Source organism: Amyelois transitella, chromosome 17 (genome assembly GCF_032362555.1).
Source record: "Amyelois transitella isolate CPQ chromosome 17, ilAmyTran1.1, whole genome shotgun sequence".
In the NCBI taxonomy this organism is placed as follows: Eukaryota; Metazoa; Arthropoda; class Insecta; order Lepidoptera; family Pyralidae; genus Amyelois; species Amyelois transitella.
Window position 1 is genome coordinate 4,183,840 of NC_083520.1, and position 24,803 is coordinate 4,208,642.

General features: G+C 32.7%; 3 protein-coding genes across 3 annotated transcripts; 2 read left to right on the top strand and 1 right to left on the bottom strand.

The window, feature by feature from the left end:
• Window positions 1–18,704, top strand: LOC106143391 (uncharacterized). Its single transcript, XM_013345453.2, has 3 exons — window positions 1–151; window positions 15,235–15,417; window positions 17,381–18,704. The coding sequence occupies exons 1-3, from the start codon at window positions 94–96 to the stop codon at window positions 17,584–17,586; spliced, it is 447 nt and encodes a 148-aa protein (XP_013200907.2). The 5' UTR covers window positions 1–93; the 3' UTR covers window positions 17,587–18,704.
• A 547-nt stretch (window positions 18,705–19,251) lies between these two features.
• Window positions 19,252–21,283, bottom strand: LOC106143392 (uncharacterized). The gene is made up of 3 exons (XM_013345454.2): window positions 21,105–21,283; window positions 20,824–20,985; window positions 19,252–20,428 (listed from the first exon to the last, which is right to left on the bottom strand). The coding sequence occupies exons 1-3, from the start codon at window positions 21,163–21,165 to the stop codon at window positions 20,205–20,207; spliced, it is 447 nt and encodes a 148-aa protein (XP_013200908.2). The 5' UTR covers window positions 21,166–21,283; the 3' UTR covers window positions 19,252–20,204.
• A 1,204-nt stretch (window positions 21,284–22,487) lies between these two features.
• On the top strand, window positions 22,488–24,523 carry LOC106143390 (uncharacterized). The gene is made up of 3 exons (XM_013345451.2): window positions 22,488–22,660; window positions 22,742–22,924; window positions 23,254–24,523. The coding sequence occupies exons 1-3, from the start codon at window positions 22,606–22,608 to the stop codon at window positions 23,469–23,471; spliced, it is 456 nt and encodes a 151-aa protein (XP_013200905.2). The 5' UTR covers window positions 22,488–22,605; the 3' UTR covers window positions 23,472–24,523.
• Window positions 24,524–24,803: the final 280 nt, after the last annotated feature.

Here is a 24,803-nt window from a genome sequence, read left to right on the forward strand (position 1 = left end):
GTTCACTCGCCATTCGCCTATCGACTAAGCGTGCGAGCGGTTGATCGCAACACAGTGAAATCGTGTCTCGTATTCGAAAACAAAAACATAATAATGGCACACCTCGCTTTATTAGTTCCCATCCTGCTTCTTGGCCTTTTCGTGGACAATGGTAAGTGGATTTGTTAACTGACATTTATTTAATTACACTTATGTCGAGAGCGTGTTGAAATTATTTGTTTACGCAATTTGTTTTCGTTAGAATTTATGCAATATATGATTAAGGTTTGTCCGTATATATTTACGATTGCAAAATAACCAATTGATTCCCAATGAGTAAGATAATAATGCATTTCAGTTAAATTTATTAAATTAACTATTCGAGTACCTACTTAAAACTTAACTTGTACTTATTTATTTAACGTATAATGTAGCCTGTGTTCAAACAAAAAAGAAGTACATATTTCACCTAATGTTGAACCTTTTTTTAACTAATTTTATAAACATCTTTAAAATTTATTAGTCTGCTAAAGTTAGCTCAGGTCAGTTGCAGTTTCTGTCCTTTTTGAAAGTCTGTTCTGGTTTTTCGGATTGCAAAAACAACATAGGTACGTACGCCAAAAGGCGTAGTACGCAGTTCTGCGCTTGGGTGAATGAAACAAACCAGTGAAACCAGTTTAGGATACCGCCAAGTACCATTATACTAACTTAGATGAAAGTTAAGGCAGTTATTCTAAACGAAAGCGGATTTTATCTTCCTGTACGGGGTATTGCGTAAATACTTGTTTATATACTTGTCTATAATCTGAATGAATTAAATTGTAAATACGTTTAAGGTCACATTAGAAGATGTAAAAAAAGATGTCTAATAGCTACAAAAACATAAAAAGTATATCTATCTTTCCTTCATAAACAGACACACAAAATAGTTACGGTTAATTTGGAATCATAATTATACCTATGTCTGTACATGTATTATGTTACAATAACTTTTAGGTAGGTATCATGTTTCCCATGACTTTCTTCGCCGCCGATACCGGAAATTACGAGCTGCATCGAATTTCCCACTTCCCATGAGAACTTAATTTCAATAAAGAATTAGGTACTTAAGCTAAAAATAGACGAGTGTTTTGTTTGTAAATAGAGGTTTTAAAAGCTAGAACTGACAATGGGTATATTAATATTCCTTAGGTACTCCTTTTTCTAGAAGAAACCTAAATCCAATCCTACAGTCAGTTAGATGCAGTCAGGGTGAACTATGTTTATTACTTCAAGTAAGATTAAACAAATAAACTGAATATTATTTTTTTTAAACTGTCGGGTCAAGAGATTTAGACGTGACTTAAATATATATATATAAACATAAGATTTAGCCATAAGAAACAATTCCCTTTACAGAAATTAAATATATTACGGTGACATTGGAATTGTTAACCTAATGACACATTCTAGTTATACCTAGAATTCACAAGATAAGAGCAATAACATCTTCATCACTCAAGATAATTTAACGAAGCAGGAAAATAGATGTACTTATGCGGTAAATGCATCGTAAACAATATGTAAATGAATGCATGAAATGCTTAAATTTTTAGACTTGTAAATAGTTTGTGTCTTTGTTTTAAGTTATCAATAAAGAGCTTGGTTCGGAGTCAATACTAAGTACTTTTTTTATAAACTATAGGACTTCCGTTGTAAACATAAATTTCAAGAACACTTCTGCATATTTGTAAGCTTGTTTATTTGATGATAAATGAATAAATGAAAGTATCAAAGTTCATAGGTAGCGAACTTTCAAATAGAAAGTTAATCCGGTTTCGCGCTAGGGACTTAATAGGGACCCAATGGTTCGCATGTTTGAATAAATAGCAAAATTATATAGGCCTCTTTAGATATTGCGTCTTTTTCAATAAGGGAGGAAACCTACATTAGTGTATCCTGACACACGTTTGGTCAGTTTTTCTACTAGAAATAAGATAATGTAATTTTTTATTCTCTAAGTATAGGTACTTAGTGATTACGAGTAGGATCACTTGAAGAAATATAGATTTTTTAAATTTAATAGGTACTTCCTTTTTTACAGTGCTTGATTTACCTTTAATTTGTGCGAAATCACATGTTCCTATTTTCCAACATTTTTTTTTTATAATTCACGAAGTTAAAAGTATTTTAGTTTGTATGTATGAACTCTCATAACTTTTCTCTTCATTCATACGATCCAAATACAAGCTATGGCATTAAAAATAAAAAGTTAACACCATCGCCCGTTCCAAAAACTTTCGATCGTGCGTTTTAAAACGCATGCAACAATCCAAACGCTTTCACTGGTCCATTGACACACTTTTTAGGCCCTTTTCTATTATAGGTAGTTATGTACTTGTATGAACTGTAGTAAAGGGACGGCTTTCTAGCGTGACGAAATTCTGTTTGCGATGCGACGATAGTATTGCAAGCACGGTTGTGTTGGTACTGGAAATTAATGGTATATTTTTAATTGTCAATATTGGTATAATGATAATTTCAAAAAAATTTTATAATGTGTTTAAATTCTTTGGTAAATAGATTTGAAACAGTACCATTTTCATATTTTACTGTTATTGTTAGGTATTTAGTTTGTATGATTATCTACTTTTATTTAAACTTTGATTAAAGGAAAAGAATTATAATTATAAATAGCAGGGTGAGACAGGATGGAACTAACTATAATGTAACTACTATTACTATATCGGTAATTTATTTATTATTTTAAATTTTGTAGGTGTTTATTAAAAAAATATGTTCGACACAATAAATATTGTAGAAAAACCAAAACCTAAATCTGGTTTTATGGTATACTGTCATAAAATACACAATAACTTTCCAATGGGCGCCGGACATTCATCCAGCAAACAATTACATCATTACTCTGACCGTAAAAAATAGCTAAAGATATCCAACATCGATAAATAATTTACAAGATAGATTAACAGTTAGTTCCGAAATGATATCCCTTGTAAAATAAGGAGTGTGCAAATGTATCGCATGCAACGCAAATCCAAATTCCTAACTAGTATCAAAATTACTAAAGGGGTATAATTTATTTATTTATTTAAACTTTACGTACATAAAATGTACAACAAGTGGACTTAATGCCACAAGGCATTCTCTAAATATAATATGCTTGTGAAAGAAATAGTACATAATGGCATCCATAATTTTGCAGAAATGAATGTGTATATTTTCTGGTTTTCATCACATTAAACTTTGGACTGCTTACTCAATGAAAGAAACAAAGTTTCAAGCGTGCTCAGTGCAATTTAAGTTTAAGGCAGAACGAAAAGATATGTACTAACATATCATCCTAAATTTGTTAATGTTAATGCTTTTAAATTACCTACTAGCTTTATATTATAGAAACCTTGCGTTGAGAAAATATATTCCAAATATACTGTGTGATGTTTCCGTAAAGGTATTTGTCTAATATACTATTTTTAACTACAAACCTTATAAAACAAAGTATTTATTCATTGAATCCTCCATAAGTAAACGGCGACTTTTTCTATCATTCAACTGAGCGGGTGATGCGTCTTTTCTGCACTTTGGTTATTTTCGCCCGAACTTTATGCCCGCATAATTCGTAATGGGATCCAATAAAAAAGTCATGACCCCTAGAAATCGTTAGAAGACTCTTTTGTAGTATTAATGGTGGCAAATCACACCATTGATTTGTTAAGTGATCGCGGTGGTGATAGGAAGAGATTAGAAAGCTATGACGTCGTTAATTTTGATAAATTTTGACAATAAGTTTTCTGGCAAAATTAACTATGCCATGGGGTTTTGGGTTTTTTACTCTCAGTTATTTTGTACTCTCATTTATCTAAATTGTTATCACTTGATATTTTGGCTGTGTATTTTCAACGGAATAACATTCTGTCATTTTCTGAGGAAGGCGAAAGAGACGACTTAGGAATTAAAGTGATTGCAAAAAATTGCCCAGGCGTCGAAGCATTGTGGCAGAGGGTGCAACTGGGAACAAGCCAATATCAATTAACATTTAAAAAGGTTTGCAGTAAGATACACTCACGAGCTATATTTTGAGGTCTCCGAATTTTTTTAAAAGATAAATTTGTTTTATATCACGTATCAGAATAAGTATACACAAATTACACAATAAGTACTCAAAACATCGTAGGTATACAATAATACCTAAATACTCCATAACAAGATCATGAAACGCACAAATTCTAAAAATGCCTCATAGTATCTTAGTAATCTAAAATGACGTCAAAATTACTCTAATTAGTAAAGTTCACTCGACCAGTGAACTAATTCTATCCCAGTTTTGCTGTTAGTCATCTAACAGATCCTGACCCCGCATTACAAGTGGCGTAGGGTCATGGCCTGTGGTCCAGCTCTCATACACTATTTTAATGGCGCTCAGGGTTGCCAGATCTTTATCTAATTTTAGAAAAAAAATATCTGGCTCAGGAAATCACCATTACATTTGTGCATTTAGTTACAAAAATTCAGATTGTGCATAAAGTTTTTAACAAACATAATGCAAATTACGCCGAAGTTTTTAGGTGGTAAGTAATATTTCTTCAAACTATGCTTACATAGATGTCCGACCGTTGTTTGTTGAATATATCCGCTTGTCAGTGTGTATAAAATAAATTAGACATTCATGAATAAAATGCATAGGATATTGTAGAACCTACCAAAACAAGAAATGTGTACTCATTTTATTTTTATCTGTGTTTGAACTAATGAAACTCAAAATTGGTACCATTGAATTGAGCGGCTATCTAATAATAGTCTAGCTAGTAACGACTCCGAATTCTTCCCTGGTCTAATTGCGAGAAATAAATTAATTGATATGATTTCAAAATTTGATAACCCTAACTAAAACGGCATCAGGAACCACTCATCGTAAACGGTGTTAATTCACTCTATTAAGTAATTACTAGTACAGACTGACGGAAACATAATAAGTAAATATAACTAATTGTCGATATTTTTTCTTACGTATAGAATTTTAAAAGCGTGACAGGAATTGAAATGGGAAAGTCACGCCGAGATGATGATGATATTAATTAAGCAAATATACAAGGCGAGTGCTGACGATAATTGAAAAAATGTAATGAGAATGCCTAGATAAACGTGCCTTCTTCGAAACGGGGACGATCAGGTGAAAGGTTATGTCAAACACTGATGAATGTGGAATGAATGAAAAGATATGTTTCCTATAGGCGAACTAGACGAACGTATCTTGATCAAATTAAGGATGTACTGACAAAGAGTCAGGTCAAGAGTACCCGAAACCCGAAATGTGGATGAAGCGAAGGAAGTATGCAGAGATCGTGGCAAGTAGAAAGATGTAGTCTCTGCCTACCCCTACGGGAAAGAGGCGTGATTTTCTCTTGCTATACAAATATCGTTTTAGGCAAAATTTTATGCACATATAATCGTCTATTGCAATGTGCCTCCGTTTCGTGAGATTAAAGAAATAATTTTACTTTTCTTGACGAGTAAGGATTTCAAACTTTGTGACATATTTCTATTATTAGTCCATATCCATACATATAATAAAACTGTAACTGAACATTGTCTGTACATTGAAGATATTTAAGAAAAAATATTATAAGGGGTCTTTTTAGGGTCAATAGAAGCCAAAACAATTTTTTTTAGAATTTTTGTCTGTCTGTCTGTCTGTCCGTCTGTCCGTCTGTCTGTCTGTATGTTTGTACGCGCATCACGCAAAATCTACCGAACGGATCTGAACGAAATTCGGCACAGATATAGTTAGTAACCTGGATTAGAATATAGGCTACTTTTTATCCTGAAATTCTATCCCAAGGGGATGAAATAGGGGGTGCAAGTTTGTATTGAACTTCGTCATTTTTGAATCGATATAAAAAGCTATAAATAATTAATTATCATATTTATTATGATTAAAAAAATAGCATTTTATTGATTAAATTCATTATGCTTTGTTTATTTATTTAGTTCCCGTGGTTTAGATATTTATTTTTTGCCCACCCGATACGAGATGGCGCCTCATGAGAATTTAAGAAATAACACAATTGTAGCCGCTGGCAAAATTTTTAATTAATTATATAATTAAAACTTCTTTTATTCATTGATTTAGTTTCGCTAGCACTTACCGTTTCACCACATCTTTGAGAAGAATTTTTTTTTATGTAGGTTGTTTGACGCGCCCCGCATCGGCGACGGTTGCCATGCTCCTCAAGATTAGCAGGAATAACACACATGTAGTAACGCCAGTACTTACCATTTCACCATTAATTTAGTTCCCGTGGTTTAGATATTTATTTTTTGACCATCCGATACGAGATGGCGCCACGAGAATTTAAGAAATAACGCGATTGTAGCCGCTGGCAAAATTAGATAGTACCGATGCTGCAAGCATCGGTACTTATTCGGTAGAGTACCTTAATTCACTTTCGGCATCTGGACTGCCCGCGCATACAATTGCACTAAAAGTAGACATTCCATTTTGTAATGAGACTGCTTTAAAGTGGTGTCGCTTCATAACATTATAATAGAAGCTAAAATTCTTACTGGTTGTGCAGCTTATTGTTTTTATACCGCGCAATCCCCTCATTCCCAACAACTTTCCATTTCAATTTAAGCGTGTACAGTTTCCAATGGCTATATGTTTCGCGATGAGAATAAAAAAATCACAAGGTCAACCACTTGGAGCAGCCGGAGTCGACCTCAGGACGATTTGCTTCTCACACGGACAGCTCTACGTCGCTTGCTCGCGGGTCACCAGCTGTGACAGTTAATTTGTGATGTCTCCAATGGGCAAGACAGCAAATGTTGTAAACAAAGAGATAGGAACTTTAACTTTCCATTATTATAATTTCCTTTTTTTGTCTTTAGAATTTATTCGTTTTTTAACAGCTGCGCTTCCGAGCTTTGCTTTTGTAAGAAAAATAAACTACGTTCTATTCCAGGCATTATTCTTCCCGTGTACGTAAGTTTCATCAAAATCCATCCAATAGAATTTGCGTGATTGAATAGCATCCTCAAACAAGCACTCACGTAGGTACATCAATTTTTTTGCATAATCTATACTAATATTATAAAGATGAAGAGTTTGTTTGTTTGAACGCGCTAATCTTAGGAACTACTGATTCGAAATGAAAAATTATTTTTGCGTTGAATAGACCATTTATCGAGGAAGGCTTTAGGCTATATAACATCAGGCTGCAACTTTAACGAGAAAACAAAAAATGGACTATGTGAAAAAAACGGGGAAAATTATTCATCCTTGAGGGCTTCAATGATGCTCAAAATAACAATTCCACGCGGACGAAGTCGCGGGCACAGCTAGTTTACTAATAAAGATCATGAATGTAAGTAACATAGTAAGGTGTTGAATCTCTTAAAGTTCGTTTTAGTACAATAATATATTAAAAGACTGCAATATGATTTAAACAAGGAGGGTCTTAACCACCGGATGGAGACAAAATTGCTTCTTTCATCGCCCATTCATTTAATCAAATCATCATCATTTAGCTATCGGACTCTCACTGCCTTATATTTATGAACCATCAACTTAAGTTATTATGTAACCTAATGAACAGATAGGAAATGTTAAATAGTTACTGTTTTATGCCTTTAAGTAAAATATAAACATGTGTTTATGTTGTGTACGAGTACATACAGTACTATGTTTCATGTTTTTGATAATATCAAAATAATTCTATTTGGATCATTCTATGTACCTATGTTCCAAAATATTTCTATTAATCACAAATCCTATGAAAATTTTAAAAGTGATAAAATAAATATTAAGACTTCCTTACTTCGAAAGTAACTCGATTGGATAAGAACGTCTGAGTGAAAAGGTTACAAATCTTGAAACGTGCCTTTTTACATTACCAAAGATGTTTTTAATGGCAAATTTTGATTTATTCTTCATAAAAATCGTTACTATCAATACACGATAGTTTGTTTTGCCATTTACCTATCAAAATTATCATCAATCAACCGTAGTCGGTTCTCAATACAATCTAACGTTCCAACGTGTACAAGCGTATTCATTTTCTGCCACCCACACACACACACATTACTACACCGGCAAACAATGAGACCACTTGGCAGAAAATGTACAGAGTCATCGCTGATTCAGCTAAACTATAAATTTACCTTTTATTCTAGTACAAAACCACGATTATGTAAAACATACGTTGATATAATATCACTTATTTATCCTACGGTGCAGACAGAGCCAACAGTCTCGATTAAAAGGCCAACTTCAGCTGTACGGCTTTATAATGTAGGTAATCGAGATTCAAATACTTAGTGACAGGTTGCTTTGCTAGCCCATCGCCTACAAGAAGAATCATAAGTTTATTAAACGTTCCCTTGATATTGAGAGAAGTATCAATTTAAAAACATAATGTAAAGCTATATTCATTCCCTCGATTCTATCATAAACCTGCATTGATTTTGACTATATTTATCGGTTAACTGATTAGAAAATGATACTAAATTCTTAAATTAATTTTAGATCGAAATTATTTTCAGTCTTTTTCCAGAGTTGTAGCTACTTTAGCAATTCACATTCAATCCAATCGTGTAATTCTAGTAGGTTGTCAATGACGAAAACCTACATACAAGGCACTGGAAGAGCCTCAAATAAAATCTACCACACTCTAACTCAAGTTTCGTGAACGGTTGTGATGTAACCGTCAAAATTATTTCATAGCTAATTATTGGCGTATGGCTTTTGGTACGGAAATAGCAGATCGCAATGAAGCGACTGACATCACTGTCCTATCTACGTTTACGTTTTAGGCCCGTCACACACTATGCAATAATATATCGTCGAGTTAGTATCTCGTAACACAAGTCTCGACCTTACGTCGAGACTTTATCTATGTAATTTGTCTTATCCCGTATATATTTATTTATAACTTATTTATACATTAACTAAATGCCTTGCTATACCTATATACATTTTTTTCTTCATTTGGTTGGCCGTGATATATATTTTTGTTTTATTGTATTTCTCTTGAAGATATATTCTTTTAAAAATTTAAATTCTTGCCAAGAAGAAGAGTACAGAATTCTTGCTTCTTGCCAGTACTTTAAGAGTTAATTCATTTTAAACAAAAATTTAAATAATTATATCTTATTTAAGATGTACCTATGGAAAACTTATAAGCATGAAAAATGGATAGATGCGTGCGTGCGCCAGTCGCACTTTTCTGTATTTAAAAAAAACGGCAATTTCCAAAATTTCGGTTTCTGTCTACTTTCCTTACTCATTGAAGAAATATCTCAAAAAAATTCTAAGTGTTTTTAAAGTAACTCAATATTATATTAACGCAATTTGTGTGTGCCGGGCTTAGCTCGACCGACTTCGCTGTCCGATCTACGTGTTAAGCAATAGGCACATATTTGTGACGCGAGGCCGTAAGGTACATGGAAGACTGAAGGCCATGGCGGAAACCAGCGCTATTATCTTGATGGACAGGGAAAATATTCATTACATTTGTTTACGTTACATACTCTGTCACATGTACATATGAAAACAAATGGTACAATATAAAAATACGTTTTGGCAGCAAACATTTTTTACAGTTCATGCATGATGTATGTACTTACCTTGCTTGTTATTTAGTTCTTTTCCAAACTTACAGGACGCCTGCGTAAAACGAAAAATCCCAATTACTTTAGTTCCCACGGGAATTTCGGGAAATTCTTTCTCAGTAATCTCTAATACTGCTGAGCACTGTCAGTCACTTAGTAACGGAAGAGTTTAATACTGATAGATAACTAATTAAGCACTTCATTAAGCAAAATGAAATTACATTTAAATCTGAGTCCAGCGGTTATACAGGTAGATTTAACAATACGTAAAATTAAACAATAAATCTCCCCTGATAACCTAAAATAATTTTAAGATCGATAACACTGTTGGCTCTGTTTGCCTCGTAAAGGTATTTGGTACAAAAACATGTTCTAGATGTTCTTTACATATATGTATTTTTAAGAAATTAAAATTAATTTCGTACATACCCTCGGAACAAATCAACGAAAAATAAGGCAATGTTGAACGTTTGTAAGAATTTAAAGCTTTAGTCACAGAGAAAGCATTACGAATTACCAATACTTTCTGGCCTATTCTTGTCATGATCCTCTTTTGTCGGCTAATGAATATTTAATGTGATTACATCATCATTCATAAGGTACCTATAACTACTGAGAGGGCCTCAAACAAATAGTTTGGCAACCTCTCGGCATAATTTTGGGTTCGTCATTCTTGACACGTTGATTTCAACTTTTACGCGCGCCATATGGGTTCTGGGTTGGTTTTAAAAAAAATCACGACCGAATGAATTCGAATCCAGGTACGAATTGATTTGAATTAATTATATTTAAGTAGTGTAACCCATATAACCCATTTGATTTATCTTCTTTGCTGTATGCTTTTTGACAGAGCAGTCGCGATCAAGTAACTTACATATGACTCCTCGTTCGACTCTATCTTTGTGCAAAATTTACACAAACTCGGTCTAGTAGTTTTAAACTTAGTTGGTTACAGCAATAAAATAATGATTTTCTCTTTATAACATTAGTATGAGATATGGATATTGACAAAAGTAATTTGATGTTTGAGTTCCAAAACTAATTACGTACATTTGTTTCTACACAAAAAGTGTAGCGAAACCTTTTAAATTAACATCAGTTTGATGATTCACTCAATTTCAATTTTAAACCTTAACAGGATAAATACTAAAAAGATAGATACTCGTAATGATAACTAAGTTTTAGCAGTACCTAAAGCTGTTGTAAACATTTAAGCAATACCTGGGTACCTATTATATTTTCATCTTACGACTAAAATTTCCATCATTTTAGTCGTAAGATGAAAATGTAATAAGTAAAGTAATAAAGTAAAAATATACTATGCATATAAATTTTTCACATAGCGACGTCATTTGATCTCTGCAACCTAAATACAAGCCAGAACCTAACCTTACACTTTTATTGTTTTTGTTTAATTTATATTGTTGCGTAGACGCCTTTTACGACGTCTACAAACAGATTAACTCCTGAGTTCATTCAATTTGTCTACATATATATGAAAAACACGCGATTGTGGTAGGCACGAGTATGCCTTACCTACTGTACGTCGCAGTATGTTCCTCCATTAACATTGTCAATATTGCGTGCAAATGGCCCTTTTTATTTACAAATTGGGTATCTTCGTGCCAATGTCGTGCCCTGGTGCCCTGGATTCACACAATATACCACCATCACCATAAGTATAATGCTTCTGGCAACGTAGGAGCGCCTCGCTTGTGCGGAGGTACTTTTGTACCAATATCAATAAGTACACAAACATAATACGCAAATAAAAAACAGGTTTTTCACTTTGTTATTTGCTTTTCGAATTAGCAACTTACGTGTTTATGAAAATGTTTTGGAGTTAGGAAATTCTTTTTACCGATAACATTAGGCCTCCTTCAATACTCTCTGTGCTCTTCCATTAACAAAATAATCTCCCAAAAGAGGGCTCTGCGAAAATGTTTAAGCCTCGGCTACCTATCTGATACCAACTAGGCTTGTGGTGTTTTTAGTTAATGTACTACTGCTTTTTTCATTTAGCACATCCACGATGGGTAGGGGTTCTATTCTATTTTACAAGCGACTTTACCTTTAACGTCTACTATAAGTACTTATAGAAATATAGCAATACATTATCAAACTAAGCCATTAGTTTTGGTTAACTATGTGCGATAGTCTATGGGTAAATAAACGCTAAGTCGGTCAATGCAACCTGCTGTGTACCTAACACCTCGGTGAACATTCCATTTCAAACCATATTTTCGATAAGAGCGGCTTTAGCTTTAGTTCTATTGATGGAAATACTTTATCGTCATTTTGAAAATAAAATCCATTGACTCAATGGTTTTTTGTGGTTAGAATAATAAAAAATATATCGAGGGGTTTCCCTGTACACAATATAACCGTTGTGTGGAATAAACCTAAATTTAAAAAAAAAACTAACAGTACACAATAAAACAACACATTACACATCATTATTAATATGAGGCGTGACTATAAGAACAAATTAATAAAAAATGTCGTTTAAGAAACAAAGACACAGTTATCTAGTTCTCGAATTTTCCCACGTACGTAAACAATTGTATGTAGATGCAATGGTACCATCTGTTACTCTTTGATGGCACTGAGTCATTTACTACAATCACGTCCCTACTATACATGCTATGTTATTACGACAAAGGTAGCTATGTTTTACCTTCGACAAGTGCGCGTGCGACGAAACGAGGAACAAAATTTTCCGCTGAATGATTTTTCATTGAGGTGAATCTCATACAATGTAAGAGAATGCATTGTAACCGTTTTATCTGCGATCCCGTTAGTTAAATTCGTATTTACAAACTTTTAAGTTGAAGTTTGATACAAAATCGTTGTAGACACTAATATACTGAAACGGGTCACTTATAGGCTTTTTTTTTCATAATTTGGAGATTCGCGCTCGTTTTTCGTTTTTTAAAATTATTTTCATACCCCGTAGGTACTTATGAACACTTCCTCAATTTATTGCAATAACATTTCATCAACAATAAAAAATAACAATAAAACCATGTGACAATAAATAAACAAGAAACACATCATAGACAATAGATGAAGACGACATACAAAGTATATTGTTTATTTATGTATACTGTATGAGTAGATTATAAATAATAGAATGCCTTCTACTTGTCATGTAGCTAGTGTAAAGCGTCACTTAATATTCAAATTAATCTTGTTCCGCTTTAACGCATCTTAAACAGTTATAACCAGCTTTTCATTGAAGATGCAATATAGCGTGTCAAGCAATTCAAGGGTTTACCAAGACGACAATTAAGTTTTTATGCCAGCTACTGGTGAAGGCTACTTGCTACCTAAGTCAAGTACTTACCTGATAAAAAAGGGTTTGACATAGAGAAAAAACGATAAATCGTGGCTCGATTTACTAAAAAAATATGAAAAAGTTAAAGTACGTACGTATTAGGTATACTACAAGGGTATCCTTCACAACAGATATGTGGTCGTGACTATTCTTGTCCGTCTAATTTGCAGTAGGTAAGTACTTTGTTTGAACAAGTAAATTACTTTGCCTTCAATATATGACGAATAGAAAATCTCAGAAGGCAAACCAAAATCCCGAAATATTCCGTAGGAAAAACAAACTGGAACATCTGTTACCTATAAAAAATATTTTGGAGTGTAAAAAAATTCTCTAAATAAGCTCCTATATTCTTATCAAGTATAACAAATTTTTGGAATTTTCACGATTTTGTTGGTTCATTACGATCATAAATAACTTCTATTTATTATCACCTGACAGGGATATTTGTTGAGGAAAGCCTTGACCCAATGGCTTTTCAATAGGTCCTCAAGTCTTCGTAACCCTGATAATCATTTTTTAATCAATGTCAATGATTGTCTTGGCTTTTGTTCTTTTCATTGTTAAATTAACCTGGATGCATTGGCGAATCGACCTCCTTTGGACTGAAGCTACATTTGAATCTTTTAGGTTAATCAGATTGGTAACATGACAAATACTTTACTAATAACATAATAGCCTTACTAATTATCAATGCTTTAGGTTCTGCTTGCATTTGGCTTATTGTAATGTTATTAATGAAAAATCTTTCACATAGCTTGTGGGGTTGACAGAGCCAACAGTCATCAATAGAATGAAAGTCTACATTCATCAGTGACAGGTTGCTAGCCCATCGTCTCAAAGAAGAATCCCAAGTTTATAAGCCTGTCCCGTAGTTGCCTTAAACGACATCCAAGGGAAGGAAATGGAGTGGTCATATTCTTTTTTATATTGGTACCGGGAACCACACGGCACATATTGCTTACATATTTTTTTTTAATTTGATGTAGTTGCTTACCTAAACAAAAATACCTAATTGTACGTACATTGACGGATACTTAACAAATGGGGACATTTTAGAATCTGTAAAGATAACAACATAACGCAACGTCATGAAGTTATTAACTACCAAAGTACTAAACCAGTTAACTACACTATTGTATAAGTACCTACGTAGTTACAGTACACTTTACATGCGGTAAACGCGTTCACCTTCACACTCAGTAGGTAACTCATTCCTGAGTCATCTGAAAGACACATACTGTATACATATATATTCACACCTTTAGTTGAAAGAAAATCTGTAAAAAAACGTTGATACCTTTCGATAATGCTATTGATGAGGCCTAATGAAGCTCTTTACGTAGTTCCATTTTTCGCTTTGGTTGAACCTACTTTTATGCCTTATACAAGTAGGTAGGTACACTCAATAATAACATGATTTTACAGTAAATTATATGTACAGTTAACGAAAAGAATATTATATGTATTTACAAAGACAGGGCTAGGTATTTGATTAAAAAAAATAAAAATTAAAATGCAAAGTAGGTTTTATACGTAACTATGTACATATATTTTATTTACATTAAGTAAAATAAATACTCGAACTAACTTTTTGATACATTCCGCTGATCAGAGTGGAATGGCGACCGATACCTAGAGTTATAAATATTTACAAAAACAACCCTTTCTTGTAGGAACCATTGTTTCAATTGAGTATTTTGATAACATAACGTAACGTTTCAATAATCATGTATATGACTCACCTATTTACCTACATATAAAGTGTTACACGAGAACATTATATATGTGTTACGTTTTGTTTACCAACGAAAAGGCCGAAGTTATTTTCCAAGACGTTTTTTTTTATCTCATAAAACATACGAAACAAAGAATCAGACGGTGGAACTTTATTTTCTGACTCTGTTAGCCGCTTGTGCCTAGGTCATAATATGTTTTTCTATACAAATATAAACGTTAGTTCAGACAACCTTAGCCTATGTTAAGTATAAAATTTAGCAAAAAGAAATCCATAGTTTCTGCATATGTTTTTGTTTTTTATTTTATGAATTCAACATTAAATTATGTAATAAAACCGAAAAGACGGTCATTTGCTGCAATTTATGGCCAGCGTATATACATTTCCATCTTAGGATCACGATGAGTCATCGTAGGGCAAAGAAAATAAGTGATAAATTTGTTGGATTTGGATCTAATAAGATGTGCTGACATTTGATTATTCGGCGGTTTTGGCAGTAATAATACCATATCCTAATTATTTAATTTTTTTTTTGTTATCCTTTTTATTAATATAAACCTTGTATTTTTTATTCCAGGCGATTCAGTGCGGTGTTGGACCTGTTCCTCAGACTTGAACCCGTACTGCAACGACCCGTTCGTGGTGGGCTATTCAGACAGCAACTATCAGTTCAGACTGGAGAACTGCGACGCCAACACCGGGGCTACCTTCCCCTATCTCACCACGTCGAGATCTGCTTGCAAGAAGCAGAGGAAGTATGGTAAGAATTTCCCTTCTTTTTCTTTGGGGGCTTTTAGAGGATTACACAGATAGAGCTAGCCTGAAAGTAAGTTTGAGCCTTGTATGTAAATTTTGAGGCAGTAAATCAAAGTGCTAATGTTGCTTATCAGAAGATCCCAAGGTCTATGAGGTTTTATTTTATTTATTTAAACTTAATGCAAGTAAAATGTGCAACAGGTGGACTTAATGCCATAAGGCATTCTCTGCCAGTCGACGTCGAGGTTGTACTTTGTAAGCCTAGGTATCTCCAAAACAATACCCGGTTCATATGAAATCTTTAAAGTACTTATTAATCTTCTGAGGAACCCATATATTTTAATTTTAAAGTGTAGCATACCAGAATAATTCTTCAAAGTATTTACTGTTCATCGCTGAAAAATTTCTTTTTGAATTAGGGCGATATATAAATAATACCTCAAAAAGCAAGTAGTAACTTAAACAGATAAGTCTCTCAGTTAAAATCTGCCACACAAAATAATGCTTAATTTGACAACAATTGAATCGAATTAACTTATTGTACTCTTTATAACGACCCTACATGATGCATAGATCGTACCAAGTTCCCTGCATTAGCTATCCAATTACACATTTAACCTCCGGTTAATATTTCTGCCCACGAGGATTCAGGATGGTACGGTGATGTAATAAAGATCTGCTTTTCATCATAGGTAAAAATATCTCGCCCATAAAATAGGTAACGTGATGTCAACCACTGCCAAAATGATTGACAAGGCGCTAAAAATATTTTTACGCCCTAACTAAAAGTAAACATTCGTACATGTAATGTAACTTGTATCTAACTATTTGTTGCCGATTTTAAATTAGTTTATTGTTGAGCTAGGTGTATTTCTTTGGATGCCGTGTGGTTCTCGGCAATAGATTTACAATAGACAATTAGAATAGGACCACTCTATCTCTTTCCTATGGATATCGTAAAAGGTGACTAAACGGTAGGCGAATAAACATGGGATTCTTCTATAAGGCGATGGGCCAGCAACCTATCACTATTTGAATCTCTATTCCATCTTCAAGCCATATAGCTGAACGTGGCCAATAAGATTTTCCGAGTCTGTTGGCTCTGTCTACCCTGTAAGGGATAAAGATGTATTCTGTCAATATCATCGTATTATAAATTTTTATTGTGCATTTCGTGGTGATATACCTAATGGTGTCTCAGGTACTAACCATCACAAATTACCTATACGCAGGTTTCACACTACGAGCACCTTGATGAAATAAGATGAAGTGCAAACTAATTAAAACAAGTGGCTTTGAATTCGCCGAATCGGCCTTAGATTTAATTTTTTTTAACCTTGACAATGCATGAGTGATTCTTCCTCAAAATAAAGCGTACAAAAAGAATAATACTGTCGTTCTGCTGTTTCAATGACGTTTTCAATGTCGCTCTACTCTGCATGAACCTACCTACTCTAATTGCTCACTTGTATGGAAATTGTGGTTACTTCTATTGTTCTCACTAATCAGCGTTAATTGAAATCGTGTAGCAAAGTACTACTGGTCAAATATAATTGGCAAGGTTGTGTATTCGATAACAAGATATTCGTTAATATGATAATCGAATGGCGTTATTTTTTTAAAGTGCTCATACTTATAACATATGTACCTACCCATCTAATTAAGACCTACAATTTTCAGTTCTTCGCGTTTAGCAAATACTCAAGAACTCATTAGCGAGGAAGACAATAAATTTATAAAAAAAAATATAAGGTATATATACCTTCATGGCATGTTGTCTGATGCTTTGTTTGTTGCCTAAGTATATCATAAGAATACGAGGGTCCCACTTATTTTAACATAAATATATAGATACCCATACAGGGTAAACAGAGCCAGTCGTCCTTTAACAGAATAAAATGCCACGTTCAGCTGTATTTACTTATTTTTAACTTAATATTTATATAGAATTTATTTTACACTTTCAGTTAACGGACAAATGGTGATCTCCCGCGGGTGTACATGGAAGCGTCAAGACGACTACAGTTCCCAGTGCCCCAGCTCTTCAAACGGGCCCAATGAAATCACCTCGTACTGCGAGACATGCGACTACGACGGCTGCAACGGCGCCGCGGCAGTCGGCAAAACCATAGCTTTATTGATGGCTCCCCTCGCTTTGTTGCTGTTCAAGTAATTTTAACTAGTTCGTGGCGTAGCTATAGAAGCAATAAGAGATATTATCAGAAAATCGTCTCTAAAACTGCAAGTACTGATGTTGAGAAATGCGCTGAGCGTATGTTTGTTTGAGAAATCCTCTTGTTGAAACAATTAATAAGGTGCTTAAAACGATAATTCTAAATTATATCATTTGTACGATGGAAAAATATCTTCAGTATAATGAAAATAAAGTTACGCCACCACTTAATTCCAACCATTCTGAATTATGTAGTACAAAATACTTTTACATATGGGACCATGAGATATCCCGCAGAACACAAACATTACGTAATACCCACCGGTTGTGTTACCGAAGAATCCATTAAAAAGTTTTCTTTTATAATTTTGTGAAACATTGATTGTTACCATTACAATACATTGAATATTACAATATGATTTCGAAAATGAATATTGGTATTCGAACTATAATTACTTTATCTTTTAAAACTTTTTTTAAGTTCTTTTCTATCTCCACTCTTTCACAAGTTCAAAAATATTTTCTTCTTAAGAAAATAACCGTTTTAAGTAAATGCATAATTATTTTTAAATAGAAAAGTTAATTTGCTTGCTTTGTGTGTTGGAGATATCCCGCAGAACACAAACATTACGTAATACCCACCGGTTGTGTTACCGAAGAATCCATTAAAAAGTTTTCTTTTATAATTATGTGAAACATTGATTGTTACCATTACAATACATTGAATATTACAATATGATTTCGAAAATGAATATTGGTATTCGAACTATAATTACTTTATCTTTTAAAACTTTTTTTAAGTTCTTTTCTATCTCCACTCTTTCACAAGTTCAAAAATATTTTCTTCTTAAGAAAATAACCGTTTTAAGTAAATGCATAATTATTTTTAAATAGAAAAGTTAATTTAATGTAAATATGTTTAAGTTTATTACATAGAATAACGTGTTTTGTTTACAGTAAGATTATTCCAAGTATCAGTTTCCAACAAAAAAAACTACAGATATTGTTGTCTATCTTTACAAAAGTCTATACCTAATGTGCCTTTTATTGTTAATTCTTAAAAAATATATTTATTAAAGCATTTATATCTTATGCATCTCATGAACAATGATTAAGTTAAGGCACTAATTTTCATTTATAAATAAAATTTTGTTCACAAAACGTGTCTTATTTCTAAAGGAATTAACTTCCAAAGGCGAATATAGGTACGTTGAGAACCTATATACCTACTTCAAATTGGGTACATTTATTCTTATACATATATTTATTTAAAACTTTATAGAACCCAAAGGTAGAATAGGTGGACTTAATGCTAATAGCATTCTCTACCAGTCATCCTTTAGAAAATAGCAAACAGATAAATAATCCGTTTGCATTCTGAGTAAGAATGTACCTTTCCCTTAAAATTATGCCTGTTGAATATCCATCTGAAGTCTTTGGGTAAGGCATTCCAGATTCTTATAATTGTTAGGGTAAAAGAGTTGGTCATGAACCTAGAATGAAGTAAAGGGGTAAACAGTTTGAGAGTGTTTCCCGATCAAAGCTCACGGTCATGAGTATTAGAGTACATTATGAGTAGAGTGAATCCTTTGTTACTAGGTATGCTCCTTAGAAGTTGCATACAATGTCAAATATTAAATAAAAACAAGATAAAAAAATAAGGAAAAAGATACAAATTTATAAATTTATTTCACTTATTTTTAACATGGAAAACATACAAAATATTCATGGACGGATGTTCAGTCTTATACATATGTCAATAAGGCATTTATGTAATAGGCATTTAACACGCAAATCATGACTTCAAGATAGTCGAACATCTAGTAAATGTAAGAAAACATTGACCTAAGGATAGATACACGTTTTTCATATATATATATATATATCTAATAAAAAAATAATCCATACAAACTCCTACAACAAATTGATATAATGATTGCAAAAACACATACATTTTTTTTATCAATGTCCTAAAATACATCCTATAGTTTCAGATCAAGTTTTTAAAATAAGTTGTGTGGTGTACTTTCTGGTAGTCATAGATACATACTTACATTTTCAACTGGCCCAATCTGACCATAATGCAACTTCTATGACATATGAATACATATTTTTAGTATTATTTCTTGTTTTCTACAATAATAGTTATCTAAAATTTTATGCTTAAGGAATAGTAAAAACTTTATTGCAAATAAAGCAAAAAATAATCAGCTCTTTTCCAATCTTAGTTTATCAGAAAACAAATATAATAACACACATGAAACCTTTTTTGTACATTATTGTAAATCAACATTACACTATAAAGTTTCACAGAAACTCTACATTATTCTAACTCTTATTTATGTATAAATAAAGATTCTCACCTTCTTAATCAAATTAAATCAGTAAAAAGTCAATTTGATTAAAACTTACTTTGTGCACTGTGTGCTTTGATTTGATTTTTAACCAACTTCAAAAAAATTATGAGGTTTTCAATTTTGATTTCAACATGCACAAGAGACCACTTTAAAATTTTACAACTTATATTCAAGAGAGTGATGACGCAAGTGTATAATATTAAAAAAAAGTATAATTGTGGGTTACATTTTCTTCAAATTTTTGATGATTCTACTTTCCACTTATAATAAAACCTTCATGAAATTGGTACATACCATAAACATTAATAATACTGGCATGGGGGTAAAAGAGAATGAAGAATTACACCCATCTTTGCTGTTGCATGTGCAGTATTCAATGAAAATGTTGTAAGTGCCAGTTCTCATGAGGCAGAACCGCTCGTCTCCTTGAATGCCAACTTCCCCGAGATATGCACAACCTCGGAAGTAACGCCATACACCATTCACTGGAAGATTTACAACATTTGTTATGAATGATAAGGACATTACAATTTTATATGTAGTATCTTAATCTAAATCCACATCAATAATATAGAGAAAAGATTTGAATTTTTGTATGTTTGTAGCAAATAAATTTCAAAACTAAATGTGAATATTAATAGATCTTTAGGAAAAATCTAGGCTACTTTTTTCTTTAAATAAACCCTGCTTAATAGATAGTTAATATTATTATTATCATTCTATGGTTTGCATGTAATAAGATTTCTTGCCGAAGTAGGTATATTTCCATTGAAAACTAATAATGGTATATTAAGAATTTTAACAAAATTTTCTAGAAAGTCCCAATATACTTACATTTAACATGGTTACTTTGTAACATTTAGCAACTGTATTCACTCACCTTTTTGTCTTATTTTCCGACACATCTGCGCTTTAATACCTGGCAAGTGCGCCAATCCCTTTTCTTGTTTACAATCAGTAATAGGCATGGAACTGTTATCGAAAGGGTCGGCGCATTTAGGATCGTTGCTTGAGCGGCAGTCCCAACATTTGATTCCAAAAGCTGTAAATTATTAGCATAATATTAGTAAGTACATAACTAGTAAAAACTTCCAACCTTAGCTTAGAATCATAAAAGTTTGGGCGTGACCGCCAAGTCCTAAACTTTGTCTTTTAACTTACCGTAGCCGAAAATACTGATTAATGTTATGACACATAAAGAATATTTAAACCATTGAGCCATATTTGCGATTTTCAAAACTGGGGATCCACTAAAATTATAATTCAATAAATAATAAACCCTAACAAAACCTAAAAACGATTCGGCTTCGGCAATTTTGTTGTTAGAAAGTAAGTTTTTTTTTTGACAGCACAGATATTAATAAAAATAACGTCTAAGAGTCAATGAAGAACGATCATATAGAAATGCCGTAGTTGTTCAAGTTGACTCAGAAATAACAATAATATATCTGTCTCTTTCTCACAACAGTGGGTTTTACGGGAGAAAAACATTTACACTCTTTTACCAGCACCCTCTTCATTGGCTTTAATGTACTTTTGCTGCCGCTGACGCCATTGAACTTAATCACTTTGTTTACATGTGGGATGTTGACAACGTGATGTTTTTACGTTTTCCCGTGTTTTTGGACTTTGTACGAAATGTGCTAATATAAATCGAAATTAAACTAAAATGAAGTGTTCTATAGCATATTGTGGCCTATGCCAAAGCAAAAATAGGCTGAATCTAACCTTTCACCGGTTAGTGGTTAATATTTCGTTAAATTATTGTCTATCATAAAGTGTATTTATAAAAATGTGTTTTTTAAACTTATTACTTTTAATCTTCTTAGTTGTGAGATTTAGAAACTTGAAATATTCTCAATATTTCATTCTCATCGAAAACATAAACACGGGTTACATAAATATAAACAATGTCGAACATCATCGAGCATAGCATCTTATTGATAAATTAGGGACTAAATTATGTTAAAGTATTTTTTCTCGTTTTAGTTTACCAAGGAACGAATCTTGGCGAAGGGAATGGCTATAAATGATTAGCATAGAAAATATCCGGCCAGGAACAAAACATCCATGTGTGCCCCGGTTCTCCAGGCATGACATCTTGCCTGGCGGCAGATCTTCCCTTTGATGGCGGTCGAGCCCGAATCATCGCTCCCGCTACAGACCTCTTCAAGGGCCACGAAAGAGCAATCGACTTTTCAATAATCTTTTGGCAATAGATTATCATAAAGTTTATACAATTTAGTCAAAACGAAATCTCCAAGATTCTAAAGACACTTGTGTCTGTTGTTCAAACAATTGCTATTATTTATCTTTTAGTTATTGATATCATTTATATCTTAACCCTTTAAACGTGAATGTTGGAGTCATCCGACAAACATTTTGTGCACATTATAATTATTTTCATCTTGGTCAAAATTACAAAATATATGAACTACAATGATTTACTTAAAAAAAGAGTCAACTAGTCTATTGTTTTATAAAAAATTGATGCAGGGCTTCACTTACCTACATTGTTAAACTTCATATTTGACACTTTTGACAGCTTTATAAATTGTTGTTTTCATGTTCAACGCTGCATTTAGTTGGGTGTGTTCGCTTTAAATTTCAAAGTAACTACAGATACCTAATACATAAGTTATTCAACAGTAAAATCAGAGATATGATGATGTATTCAAAAGTTTATTTTATTCTTTTTGTATGCGCACTTCCATCAGGTAAAAACATATATTTTACTACTTACCTAATAATATTTTACTACCAACGGCGGTTGCTAACGTTTTGACTGAATTTTCCAGTATTTTGTGTTCGTTGCTACCAGTGTGCATCGTCACAGGATAGCAAAGGAGACGATACTTGTGGAGCGTACAAGAAATTCAACAGAGAAAATCATATAGCTGTCGAATGTAGCAGTGACGAGTCTCACACGCCTGGATCATTTTGCATGAAACTGACTCAACAGAGTCCAAGAGGATTTATATGTGAGTATAATGTTGCTTACGGGATGTATGCAAATGCAAAGCATGACTTGCCCATCCTTACGATTAACTATATTTGAATTAAAATGGAGTGATAGCAAAGAAGACAATTTGTACCAACTTTACTTCATGATTCCAAGCACAATGGAACATTACATATCACTCCTAATGATTTTACTCAGTTTGACCAAACACTGAATTGACAGCTTTTTATTTCACTATTGATATTAAATTTCTTTTAAACATAACAATCCCAGCAGTGTTCAATTACTTTGAAAAACCATTAATTTATCACTAACAAGTGGTTTAAATTGCTTCAATAAATTTTCCAGGGGATGGTCGTTGGCGTCAAGTCATCAGACGGTGTGCATCCATAGCTGACATTGGAGTGACGGGTGTCTGTAATTGGGGTGTTTACCCAAACGGAGTGTATTGGGAGGAATGTTACTGTTCTTCAGATGAATGTAACAGTTCAACATTCGTCACATCATCTTTGACTATAGTTTTAAGTGCAACAATTTTTGCCTTATTGCACAAAAGTATTTTGTAGTTTGTAGTGTAGTGTTAAGAAAATTTTTACACTGTGCCTTTAAAATGACTGAAGTACCAGGTAGACTAAGTAACTTGTAGTTTGTTGACCTTTAACAGTATCCATAGCTTATGTGTGTTGGCATCACATTCTCACATTAAGTATCCCGTACTACTTGGCCGATTGATATAAAATTAATAATCTATTTAGATAATATAGAGGTAATGATGATATAAGATGGAGATTATCCTGAAAATGGGCTTGATTTATATACAGGTAAAACTATGTAACTAGTAGATGGGTGAAGTGGCAGGGAACATGTAAAAAAACATATTACAGTCATCTTTTGTAGGAAGTTATACTTTGAGGTGTTTACTTTATTCATGCCAATTAACACTATCATGTTAATATTCATTCCAAAGAAAGACTGCAAAATAACAATCTGTAACACATAAACTAATTTGTTAAAGTTATGCACAATCTATTCATTGTGTCATCTTTTTAAAGACTTAAGTTCTTGTAAGGGATGAGCTACCAACCTGTCATTTAAATTTATTTAAATGTCAATTCGATCATAAGGTTTACAGTTGAATGTGGCCTTTACATAATATTCTTTTTCAAGAATAGACGCCATAATTTTTAATAGTGACACACTTTTTAATACTTAGATGATCAGTAGAGATATATTTGTAAAAAAGTAGAGGTTACTTAATTTGACTAAGCCTATTTCACTGATGAACATTTGTTAAATGATATTTTAAGCTATTTTGATATCAATTAGAATCTCAGTTGTTTAAGTAATTAAATATTTTGTACAGTATCATTTTACGACTATATGGAAGTAATGGCGAAAATGTATCTCTTAAATTTTTTATAATATTATTTTTGTGCTTATTTAAAAAAAAATATCAATGCGTGATATACATAAATAAATAATACCAATCAATATATATTTTAACAATATTAAAAAATGTGCTCTTAATAAGTTCATATTTATTTATGTTGGTTTCATAAGTTGTGCCTATAACCTAATTAAGATTCAAGCCGACCATATTTAGAATTAAAAATTAAGTCCGTCCAAAACAAATAAGTTTATTATAAGTATTACTTTTTGATAATACAACTGTATTTTAAGCTTATACTTACTGTGTTTTATTTTTTGAGCCGTGTGGTATACGGAACTTTGTCAGAGAGATCGTAAGTAAATATGACTAGTGCATAATTTTTGCGAAATGTATTTTTCAACAAAAAGATACATCGCGATTTTTAACCAAACAAATGGGTTAATTGACATTGTTCTTGTAGTTAAGTCACGTTCTAATACATGAACCATTTGGTCTATTAATTCTATTA